The sequence below is a fragment of the Pholis gunnellus genome (genome assembly GCF_910591455.1).
Source record: "Pholis gunnellus genome assembly, chromosome: 10".
NCBI lineage: Eukaryota > Metazoa > Chordata > Actinopteri > Perciformes > Pholidae > Pholis > Pholis gunnellus.
The window spans coordinates 12,342,365-12,355,235 of NC_136537.1; the positions used below are offsets into that span (position 1 = coordinate 12,342,365).

A 12,871-nucleotide genomic window follows, 5' to 3' on the forward strand; every position below is an offset into this window, starting at 1 on the left:
TCCTGGCTGGATTTCCTGAAGAAAATCGTTACTATAACAAATCACCTGCAGCCTGAGATGAGGTTTTCACACTCCGCCTCAGGCCATTTATTCCTGGAGCGTTACATAATACAGCAGTGGGTTCTGCTCACAGCCAGCCAAAACAACCTCCGAAGAAGAAAACAGGAAGGTGAGCTGACTGAAGCAGTGAGACATCAGTCGCTTCTGAATCTGAAAAAAGAGTTACTCTTCAGCATCATCAGGATGTCAGCATGCCATATTTTTTCCACCTATAAAGGCTCATCAGAAGTGCCAACTCATCTTGTTCAAACCCTTCAAGCTTGGACATCTGCACCTCACTTTTAGTTTTTAGGTGAGCTAAGAAGCACAAGTAGGTGAGATAATAAGCAGTGAAATGGTGTTCAGCAAGAGTGTTAATAAACTAAAACTAGAGAGCTTCCAATATTAAAAAACGTGACAGTAAATGAGTCTGGCATCTGCGTCATGTGTGTCACAGTCAAACGTGACAGCTGATTAGTTCGGCCCGGTCAATGATGACTTTTACTCTCAACTGGAGACCGTAATTGTTTGGCTGATGTGTTGATGGGAGATTTGATGTGTGTAATTTCTTAATTTGTGGGAAAACCTTTGGCAACACAGAGGCGTGGACCTCAGGAGCCCTCATTAGGAGTGGTGGCTGCATCAACAGGAAGCTGGATCCAAAGTGGCAGGATGCTGGGTATTGTTGTGTTGCTTGGAATACAGAGTATACGGAAGGATGCGTAATTATTTTTTCACATTTAGCTTTCCTCAGATCACAAATCATTTTTCTGTTATGACTTTAAAATGGTTTCGACAGCTTGTTAGTCATGATATACAGTATTTAATGACGAGTATATGTGTCTATAATACACTGTGGATGTGTTCGTGCCTTACATGTTCTTCTCTCCTTTTCTTTTCTTTCTTTCAACATGTAGTACATGCGCAGCACATTTGTACATACACATTTTTGTGATCTGTATGAAATGTAGGAATGTGTGTGGGTCTCTGAGTTCTGCATTGCCTTTTATACAAAGGATATTGTAGTAATATATGCATTTTGTAACTGTAAAATTCTGCATTTTGGATTAGAGATCACAACAGTATTGTGGAGACAGTTTTCTTCTTTCTCTCCTGAACAATTGTCTTGAACAAAAGTACAGCCAGTGTGCACTAACATGACAACAAACTTTGCTGTTGGTTTGACTGGATTTTGTCAACACCTGCAAGCAGAGAAATTCAGAACTGTTTCAGTTTTTGCCTTGGTAAAAGTTACTGGTGAAGAAAGTAATTGATTTAAGTAAATATACTTAAATGTATATAAAGGATAAGTAAGTATAGCAGTCTGAAGTATACATCACTTTTTTGGTTTGTCCAATCTGTCCTTTGCTTTGGAACAAATCCATACGTTTTTTAACATTACCTTTATAATTAAGGTTCAAATGAAGAAAGTAATAAAACACAGGAAACCTGTGTAATTGCATCTTCCATCAAAGCATTGCACAATGAGAGCTCATTTGCAATAATTATAATTATATGTAATTTCTTGAATGCAGGTTATAAAGTCAGACACAAAAGAGTTTTTTCTGCTTGCAAAGAACATGTTTGTGTTGGAGGACGCAGGTTACTGAGGTCAGTTTTTTTCTGTTTTCATGCAGCAGGTAGACTCTTAATAAGGGAATGTCTACACACCACTTATATATGGTGACAGTCACCCTTTAGATGATCTTCACTGGGTTTCATGTTTCAAGAGAGAAAGAGAGGAAACGGAGAGGGAAGCGAGGCTGTCCTCCTCCTCCACATCCTCCTCCAAATCTTCTTCTGTGTTTTGTCTCTGCAGCCACGAAAGGATGCTCAACCTCCCGACAACTCACTCACTCAGGATGAACACAGACGCACACACCAACACCTACATTAATGTGAGCATCCATCGAACAGCTTTAGCTGGACAAATCCCCTACTGACAGTCATCCGACAGATGCTCTTTACTTTACAAATAGATTTTTTTTTTTTAAATCCAAAATTAGTGAAGTGCATCTGGTGAGCAGAGTTACAGACGATGGATCAGCTCAGCATTCATTTTATTTCGTAGTGTTATTTCACAATGACCCCTGACTGGCTGTGTGTGTGTTTGTGTGTGTGTGTCTTTTTGTATCACTCCTGACTGGAAAATATCTCCTGGCTCTAGACTAGCCGCCGAACACCGCTGCATGCATGTTATATAATTCGACCTTTAGAGTAAACAGATGCAAGCTTCTCAGCAACAGGTATTATGGTCACCTCCATGTGCCGACATAGAACAATTCTAGATTACAGTGTATTAATAATGGAAAAGAGTGAGGGAGCATAACAAGTCTATAGCCTCCATCAGAAAAATGTGCCATGAACAATGCACCGCTACATTTGAACACCGTGACTTCCTAATTGGCAGCCATGCAGGGCTGATAAAGTTCAGAGAGACCTCCCGCTGTGCTGTTTGACCTCCATATCCATTAGTGGCTATTAAAGGCCATTTCGCCCTAAATGTCCCTATCATAGCCCTGCCAGTGCCATGAAATATTTTAAAATAATAATTTAAAATGATTACAATGGAAAGCTACAGATTGTGTAGACAGTTTGTGTTTTCCAGTCCCATACTGTAGGCTTATGTGTAATACTGACAAAAGTTAATATGAAAAGAAGGAAAACAACTATGTGTGAGTCTACGAAATCAAACAAAATAAGCCTGAGGGCTGCACTTCCAGTTTCAAAGAAATCTCAAATCTGTCTGAACAATGCTCTCTCTCTCTCTCTCTCTCTCTCTCTCTCTCTCTCTCTCTCTCTCTCTCTCTCTCTCTCTCTCTCTCTCTCTCTCTCTCTCTCGCTCTCAAGTTTGGAGGAGGCTTGCAGTGATGTCACCTCACTCCTGTGTGGGCATTCATTCCATCAGCAGCTAGTCTCCAGAGATGCTGCTCACCAAAACGCAGAGAAACACCTTTGCGCACCGCGATGTGACAGAAGAGGGGCGATTTTACTCGTGGAGCGTTGGATTGTGATATTTTCGGAACCCCGAGTGCCCGTCGGGATGATTTGGAGGATCTGTAATGTAGAGTTTGCTGTTTGAGAAGATGCCTTTGAGCAGGATCTGCGTTTTCTGTGGGCTACACTCTGTTGGTATTGACCAGGAGCGTTACGCACAGCATATCTCCATGCGTTAGCGGAGCGCACCAGTCGTGGCTGTTTTTGGAAAGGAAAAGGGTGCAAAACAACAAAAATGACACGAAAGGACAAATTTCAGCCAGAATGGATTTAACCCAGTTAAATCTGTTGGTGGAAAACGTTTCCAACAATGACAACAACACGGACGCAACGTTTGGCATGCCACACACCGTGGCAGCCACTGCGCTCATCATCGTGGTGGTTACTGTGATCATCTCGGTGACCATTGTCGGTAACGTGTTGGTGATTGTAGCGGTGCTGACCAGCCGGGCTCTCCGTGCGCCCCAGAACCTTTTCTTGGTCTCTCTGGCATCAGCGGACATCCTAGTCGCCACACTGGTCATCCCCTTCTCCCTCGCCAATGAGGTCATGGGCTACTGGTACTTTGGAAGTACTTGGTGCGCCTTCTACCTGGCTCTCGACGTGCTGTTCTGCACCTCATCCATCGTGCACCTGTGCGCCATCAGCCTGGACCGCTACTGGTCAGTGACAAAGGCGGTCAGCTACAACCTGAAGCGGACACCGAAGCGCATCAAGTCCATGATCGCTGTAGTGTGGGTAATATCTGCTGTCATCTCCTTCCCTCCTCTTCTCATGACCAAACATGATGAACGGGAGTGCCTGCTGAACGACGAGACCTGGTACATCCTCTCCTCCTGCATGGTGTCCTTCTTTGCTCCGGGTCTCATTATGATTCTGGTTTACTGTAAAATCTATAAGGTGGCCAAGCAGCGCTCCTCCACCGTGTTCGTGGCCAAGAACGGACTGGAGAGGCAGCCCTCTCAGTCCGAGACCTGTTTCGTCAGGAAGGACCGGTTCGAGATGGAGAGCCCCAGTAGCCAGAGCTCTGGCAGCCACCAGCAGAGGCAGGGGGAGCTGGATGACATCGACCTGGAAGAGAGCTGCTGTCCGTCGGATACTAAACCCCGCAATCATCGCTTCACCAAACGGAGAAAGGTGGAGGGGTCAGACTGCTGCCCGCCTCAGAACTGCCGCCTCTCCTGGGCTTCTTCCCGGGCGTCACAACTCTACCCGGAGCAGAATAACCCAGCTGTGCGACAGCAACAACTTGCAGCGGCCAATAAGACCAAAGTGAGCCAGATGCGGGAGAAACGTTTCACCTTCGTGTTGGCGGTAGTGATGGGGGTGTTTGTGCTTTGCTGGTTCCCCTTCTTCTTTACATACAGCCTGCATGCTATCTGCAGAGACAGCTGCTACATACCTGGCGCACTTTTCAACCTTTTTTTTTGGATCGGCTACTGCAACAGTTCTGTAAACCCCATAATTTATACCATTTTCAACAGGGATTTCAGGAAATCCTTCATGAAAATCATATGCAGAACTTCTAAACGCACATAAACACGGAGCAGAGTCCTCGGACAGATCTGTGTTGCCTCTTTCACTCAATGCTGGGCGTTATAAGCACTCGTTCTTCTTGACTGACTGTTCCTCCTCCCCAAATTCATTTAAATGTAACTACTATCATATTTAAAAAAAAAATACCCAGTGTTGTGAACATATAAAAAGTCTGTGAATAAAATTTGAAGTTGAGCAAAACAAAATATCTTTAGTGCACCAGTGTTGCAAATAAGTAATTGTATCAGATGCATTTACCACACTACTTGTAATATATAGGTCATTGTATAATAAGTCCTGCAAACATGCACATTCAAATGTAAGATTTTTGTATTGGATAAATCACTAATGCTGCTGCAAGCAGGAGAAAAGAGCTACTTCAAGGACAAATTGAAGTCATGAATGTAGCTGGATTCCAGTGCTGGCGGCTGGATCGCAGTGGGTGATTTGTGTAAAGATAAAAAGATTAATCTCCAGCATCCATAAGATATCAGCGTGGGGATAAGGAGGCAAGCAAGTATGTTCCTGTGAGTGTGTCTCACGGGGAAATAAAAATGAAATAAAATCCTATAGATCAAATGATTTAAGTTTATCATCCTGTGTAGAATGTAGCATTCTAGAAATGTTTGGCATAACTGCAGGTATTTCAGACACTTGCAGCAGTTACAGCAAGACTGCCATTTCTTATCAGTGAACCCCCCAAACTTATGTAAGAGTCTAATCTCACACCAGAACAATGGCCAAGCTGAGGCCTGCTTGTGCAAAATCTATTGGACAAATCTGTGTTTCATTTCAACACCTCACATACCTCAGTATTTTGTCGGTCAACATTTAAACCATGCAAGATCATTATATTCTGCGACACAACCTTATTGCTGGGATATATAGTTCAGCAAATATTATTTTCATTGTGTTGTGAAATATCTTTTTCAGTCTCTTACAAATAAAATGTGAATGGTAAGATAAGAACAATAATTTCCTGTAGATTTGACTGACTGTGACATTGCCAGAGGATTGTAAGGATGCTCACTTGTAAAACAACCTAAATAGTGTCCTAAAAAAAACTGGACAAAGTTATCGCGGGAAGAGCTGGATCTCCATCCAGTATCAAATCTCCTTGGCTCAATAAGATAGCTTATAATGTAATATCTAAGCATCAGGCTCCTCTGCTTTATAAAGCTGTTATCATAGAAAAAGTCCTACAAATTAGGACTTCAACTATCCTTTAACCTATGTATATGTAGAAATAATTCAGAGCAGAAACAAGTCTTCAAATTGTATGGGGGAAATATATATTGTTACTACATGCAAAAGAAATGTTGTGGTTAGATTCCAGGGCTTATTTTTACTGCACACTGCACAACACTGTTTCCCATATAGCCTCAAACTGTGGTTGCTTCATGGTGCATCTGGGATATATAAAGTGGATGTGAAATGTTGTATATATGATGAAACTCGTATGAGAAGTTCCTGCGCTTCTTTGGAAAAACTCGGCATAGTGAGAAAAAGGTTGACCGGCTCCATATCAGCCTATTGTCTATGGGGGTGCTGCGGAAAGATACACTATTTATATCCTCTTAGGAATGTCTTCAAAGCAGTCCTACAGCTCAATGGCGCCTTGCCAAAGATAATCACACTGTTTGAGGGGTGTCATGCTTGAAAGGAATGTTTTTTTTTAAAAGTTGTATCAAGCGTTTCTTGTGCTGAAGGTGCTGTTGAAATGTGATCGAGGGAAACGAGCGAAGGGGGTTGCATATTTCCTTTTTTCCTCTTGACACACAGCACCATTTTATTCATGAACAAAATTAAATAGTCTGAGAGAAGTGCAGCTGGTGAGAGAGAGGAAACTTTATCTCAAAGGGATTCACAAACTCTTGAAACAAATGAAATGTCTGGGTCGAATCACGCGCACAGGTAGCATTAAAATTAGCTTTGTATCTTCATCTTGAAGAATTACTGGGAGGAAAGCGGCGTTAATGATGTTGGGATTTGTGTAAATTGATGTTGTTGTGTACAGTTATTGTCCTGGGAGGAAATAGTTCCATGAGTACTCATATGTAATTTTCTTCCTGATTGTATACCGATTACTGTCCAACAGGACATGTAATTCCCTTGATATATCTCACTTCCCGATTTAATTATCTTTCTAATCAACTGCTCATTGCATTACAAATAGAGCACAGTGCTATTAATCAGCTGTTTGTGTTTTGTTAATTTTAGTCATGTGTAATCTCTCGAGTCCGAATTGAGAGACCGACATGCAGAGCAGCATGGTATGTTATACTATGTCCATTTTCACCTAAAGAAAAACAAAATGTTCACACAAGACTAAACACAGATCCCTCACAATCCTTCATTATTCATGAGATAAATGCTCTGCTAATTGCATTTGTATTCAAGACAAAATGTGTGTTGTTTGTCCTCTGATTTGCATGCCTCTCCTAGCGAGCCTTTTATTTATCCCAGACTGTAAACAAAGTTGGAGACGAGTTCAGGAAGAGAAGCCGAGCTGTGGTGACCCTCGACCTCCCAAATCCTCTTAATGAGAGCAACATACCAACTGGACAGAGTCAAAACATTTCCTGGTGTGGGACGCTGGAGGGAAAGCTTTATTCTGGGCTGTTAAAGGGAAGGAAGAGTGGACGGTCAGAGCCAACTGCCAGGGCTTTTTAGGGTCAGCAGCACGGGCGAGGCTATTTACAGTCACAATAGTTTGAGGAGATGTGGTTATAAATGTTTTAAGATGGGTGCAGCATCTTAGAACGTGAGAGAGAGAGAGAGCAATGCTGAGAGCAGCTGTGTGTTGTCCTCTGCTACATTATCTTGTTTGTCAGGTACATTGCGGCATCTGCAGGTAATTGCTTTTTTCAATTGTCTCTAACAAGATAAGGGTTGGAGGTGAGCAGGGCCAAAACTGGCATCAATCCCAGGAAGCTGCGTATCTGGAGAGGAAGAGTTTGTCATTAGTGGAAATCAGCTGGTGTCGAATCGAGGGAGGGATTGAGCTCTCTGCCTCCAAGCTGTTCTAGCATATCGCCCCGTTCAACACGAGTATGTGACTTGAGGTGTCAAATGAAATCCTAAAACTGCAGTGCTCACCGAAAGATGACAGTCAGATCACTGGCCTCTGTGTTTTGCATGTACACATATGCAGATGTGTAACCTCCATGCCTCTTGGTTAGACCAAGCAAGTGGATATTCTACTCTCTAGAAGAATTACCAATTTCCAGACATTAGATATTTTAAGATCTATTTAAAAAAAATATAAAAACATTCAGCTTTGAAAGAAATTTATGGTGCTATTCTATATTTCTCTTGATCCCAGGAAACAAACAAAACCGACAATGCAACCCTGTGTCCCATACAACTAAAATGCACTTTTAATTACATTTAGAGGAAAACATATTTTCTTCTGGACCAAACGGTTGCAGTTAGAAACACGTGGTAAATGTTGTAAATTGAAGAAGAAAAAGAAGAAAGAAAAATGGTACAAAACTACTTGATCAGGTTTAGTAAAAAACATGGTTTGGCTTAAAACGACTATGGAATTGAAACAAAACAAAAACGCTCACAATGGACACAAACAGCAGTCTCCTGGTTTGTGTCACACTCCTGTGTTTTTATCTATCCACCACCGCAAAAATCCACACCTGAAAAACATACATTACTTCTCTTTGAGTAACATTAGATAGCAGAGGCCAGCTGTTTTAGAAGGAAAAAACCATTAACTGCTTTTAGGGTAGTGAAACGTTATATGTGTGGCCTGTTTGTCTCTCAATACTTTCTGAATTCCAAAGTCTGTCTATGGCTCTCAGTCACATTTCTCCATTTATTTTGTTAAAGACTTTTGCAATATTTGTTTCAGGCTTTTCATTTGAAGTTGTTTAAAAAAATTAAGATACAGAATACTGCCAGCCTCATGCTTTAAAAGTAAAAAAAAATCCATATTAAAGTAGACCAACAAGCTGATTGAACAAGAATTTCTTGTTTGCGTTAAAAAACTTTGATTATGCTTCTTCGCTTAAACACTTTCAAACTAAAGCATTCTTTCCCCTGTTCTGTTCTTATAACTGAAGAAACAACTTTTGGTGTGATTTTGAAAACTTTCAGTACCTTAAGGCACAACCACGGTACTAAATCGATGTATTTATCTCCTCTCTTGCTCTGTTGCCTGCCTCGTTCCTGCATTTGGTATAAAACTAGCTTTGAAAGCAGTTATTCAAAGAGAGACGTGCATCTGTCTCTGTTTATCATGTGTTCGCATTCCTCAGTGAGTATCGTATATTTGTTGAAAAATATATTTGTATGCGAAGATGTTGACAAAGATGTCAATTCTTTGCAGTTACAAATTATTCACCATCATCCCGTTTACAGAACTGAACATTCAAGGAATTGTTGCTCAGAGGCCTCAGAAAACAGATGGTGTAGTACCGTGCAGATGTAAACATGTGAACATTGTCTTGTATTGTATTGTTTGTCTTTAGTGGGAAGAATTGTATTCATCCCCACACACTCTATTTCATAAAGTGAACGTGCTTCTTCAGCTTTCTGTGTGAGATTAAATCTTCTTTTGTTTCTAGCGGGCATTCACAGGCAATATTTAAATCTTTTCTTGAAATCTTGTGTAATGTATTTCTCTCAAAATGTTTAATGGAAGGTGCTATTCTTGATGCTCTTAAGTACTTCCCCTGTTCCGGTACTGAGGCAGATTACTGGGACGATGCCCTGCTGGACCATAATGCTTCTCTCCTCCCTTGTCAAATGTAAAAACACAGGAACTTCCTGCACTCTGTCATGGATTTTCTCTATTTATACACATGTTGTCAAAGTAGCCATGCCATTAACCAAACACCTATGACCCGTGATACTATGGAAACAGGAAATGGACTGGTTTTACTATTATGTGCAGGTAGGTCACAAGCACAGAAGGGGCACAGAAAATACAATATTTTGAAATAATTTATCTACAAACAAGTCTTAATCTTGACAATCCAAAACAATAAAATTCACAAAAACAAAGCTGCCTACTTGGCATAGATAAACAAAAATGAAAGCTTTGTTGTCATACAATGTCAAAGATCAACTGTTTGTAATATCATCATAAGAAAGAGCTCTAGTGCTGGCCCCTGCAGGAGCAATAATTGCATCCATGAAACTAATGCTAGGAGCCAAGGGAGAATGAAGAAATAATAATAATAGGAGTTCCCTCATCACCCAAGTGTATTTTTCTCAGCTCTGGTGTTCTTCACAACAGCAGCCCTTCAATGCATTCTCTGCTCTGACCCAGTTTCAATGAGTTGGAGGGGTGGGTGTAAATGCTGCGGGTGTAATTACGGGGTCCCTCTGCTTGTATTTGCCTTGGGCCCTCCAAGCAACTGAGTGCAGCCATTGGTGGACCGCATGCACTTGGAGTTGTAGTTGTCAAGTATCTTGGATTCAGCTCGAGAATTCACAATGAATACGACCTGCACTGAGCTGGATATGAGAGGAAACGAGGCTTTCAACCGGCACCTCATGCAGAGGCGACTTCATCGCTGAAAGCGTCTCATTGTGGTTCTCCAACACTACAAACTAACCAACTCTCATGTTCATCATCAAGAATCTTGAGCAGGCAGTATCAATTAACATGTTGAACAAGGAATAAAACAAATAAAGTAGGGCCAGTTCAAGCAATAACAGACTACCTATCTATTTTTTAAAAATGCACAACTGCAACAAGAACAGAGCCGAAAAGAGCGATAACATCTGTCACAAATGTTCCATCTCAATTTAAGAGCTTTATTCTTTTGGAGCATTTCAAATATATAAATCCTTTCCAGAAAGTGTGTGTATGTTACGGCTTTGTTGCCATCCGCTTGGCACCGTTGAGATGTTCATACAGCTCACTGACTCTCCTAATCCTAGAAGAGAGGGGATGTTTCTTTTTAAGCTACAGTAAGAAGAGGATAACATGCTTTTACTCCTGTCCCCGAAAGTGGTTTCACATTTGTTTGTGGGTATAGTTGGGACCAATTTTTTTACTCTGCACACATTTAAGGGCTTCATTGTGAGAATCCAGAAGCAATGTGGGTTAAACTGTGATACCATTCCTAGTAAAAAGAAGACAGCCCAGCACCAAACATGCACAGTTTGTTAGCTGGTGAACACAGTGAAGCATTTAGAAACTAAAAAGACAGATTTTTCCCTCTGGAGTTGATGGAGACCAAACAAACTGATTAAAGGGGGGTGAATTTCATTTTCCATGTGACCAAACACACAACTCCAATTGAATGCTAATGTTGCTACAAGTCTGCTGGATATGTAAACAGGCAACTGTCATCAAGACACCTTGAGTGTGTTTACAGTTTGTTGTGCTTCCCCCACGAGGAGCAAAACAAAACGAATCGAACAATTAATGAAGGGTTAAACACAACCCTTTTCTATTTGGTGCAGCATAACTGACAATCATGAACAGAATTATAAATATAATTATGTGCATCTAGGATATTCACAAACAGATTCAAAGAACCAAAGTCTCAACAATAAAAGTCTGTTAATTAATAATAGCAACAATATCTAGTATCTAGCTTTTGGAGAGAAATAATCAAGTGCAATGATTTCTGTTTTTTGTTTTGTGTCCAGCACCATCTGCTCGCAAGGAATATTTTCTTTAAACTAATTCGCCATCAAAATTGAATATCGAAATGATAAATTAAATTATCATTCTAGAGGATGGGCTAAAGCCATGCAGCTGTTGGGACAGGAAGTAGAGGAAGACGTGGGAAGGCTGGAGGAAGGTTCCCCCGGCGCTGACCTCAGTCTCAGAGACCCTGAGCTGAGCGCAGCCCTAATGAGGCCGACACTCAGTCCACAAGAAAATCACCCAGCAGAGAGTTGGCTGTTATTGTATCTGCTTCATATTAATTTATCATAGTGTGTGTGGACAGACAAGTCTGAGACGTAGCTTGCGCGCTATTTTAACAGCGCTAATCCAGATGCAAGATTGTGAAACAATTACTCAAGTATTGGCCCCACCCACCGCTCCCTAAGGGGCCAGAAGTCACTGGGGTCACACACCCATCATCCTGAGATGGCAGTTCTCACAGGCATCCAACCTGCCGACAAGCAGCCAAGCTCAGGACGGAGAGTCATTTTGTTTCCCATCCCGACCCTTTCATCTCATCCCTTGACTCCAAACTATTTTAAACCCCACAGCCAGGGCTTGGGGTCAGCGCTCCCAAGCACCAAAGGAGCTGGAGTTTCAAATTGTCGCTACACAGAGAGTGTAGTGAAATTCAGCAATCCCAAGGACAACAGGAAGTAATAAATCAAAGACATGGGCTGATTGAAAGCGATCGCTGAGGAGAGAACAGCTGTGTGAGATACTGGCCCCTCATTCGTGCGACATCAAAATAAAGTGTGGGGGGGGGGGGGGGGAATAGATGAGTAATGAAACATGAGCTGACAACACCCTGAGGGAATGGACTAATGTCCCGCAGAGAGAGCCACGCAAACTTGTCCAAACAAGGGGAATGTTTATTTGCATAACCTTTGACTCTTTTCTACCGCATGAATTTGCCTCCATCAACTATCCTCGTTTGTTTTTTTGCCAGATTTACATTCTAGGACCATTCTGCTGTGTTGTGTTTTCAGGGTCATATGTGGAATTTATTGAGGGCAAAGAAAATAAATTGTCTGTACTTTATATTTTGCTTTCTTAAAAATAATATTAATAAAAATATGAATAATAATAGCATTATCCTCTCAAGCTTCAGCTCCTCATTAAGGAAATATTTCCCATCAACAATAGCAATATCTAAAGAATGAGCTCTAGACCACCTTCAGTCATCAAAAGAGAAACTCTATTATCAATTCAAATTTTCAAAAAGCCTTTCGTGCTGAATACGTTTTTTCTCAAACAGCGTTCAGGCGTTGCTCGAGAGAGACTCTGTGTGACCAAGTATCTCATAGCTTTGTGGTTATCTCTCTTTGGAGTTTGGTTTGACAGCACATACGTCTTTCCGATTTCGAAGAGATGCAGGAAGTGTGACAGCCCTCTTGACTTCCTGTAGGGGCTGTCTTTCCCTTTTACTAAGGCTAATAAATGAAGGCTGAGACAAGGTCTCTGACCTCATGTGAGCTATCATGTGAGCTATCATGTGAGCTATCATGTGAGCTATGTGCGCAGTGTAACTGGGGCTGCGATGTTAGAGGGTTACAGCAAATGACGCTAGAAATAAATTGATGTTGTCCGCTCAGGTGCTCTTTGGTTGATCTCGACCTGACAGAACCAGGCGCTCGAATAGATGGCGGCCGATAT

At 41.5% G+C, this 12,871-nt stretch overlaps 1 protein-coding gene across 1 annotated transcript; it reads left to right on the top strand.

The window, feature by feature from the left end:
* Positions 1-3,300: 3,300 nt before the first annotated feature.
* adra2db (adrenergic, alpha-2D-, receptor b) lies at positions 3,301-4,575 on the top strand (the record flags this gene model as incomplete). The annotated part of the gene is made up of 1 exon (XM_079167056.1): positions 3,301-4,575. The coding sequence occupies one exon, from the start codon at positions 3,301-3,303 to the stop codon at positions 4,573-4,575; it is 1,275 nt and encodes a 424-aa protein (XP_079023182.1).
* Between the last annotated feature and the right edge of the window lie 8,296 nt (positions 4,576-12,871).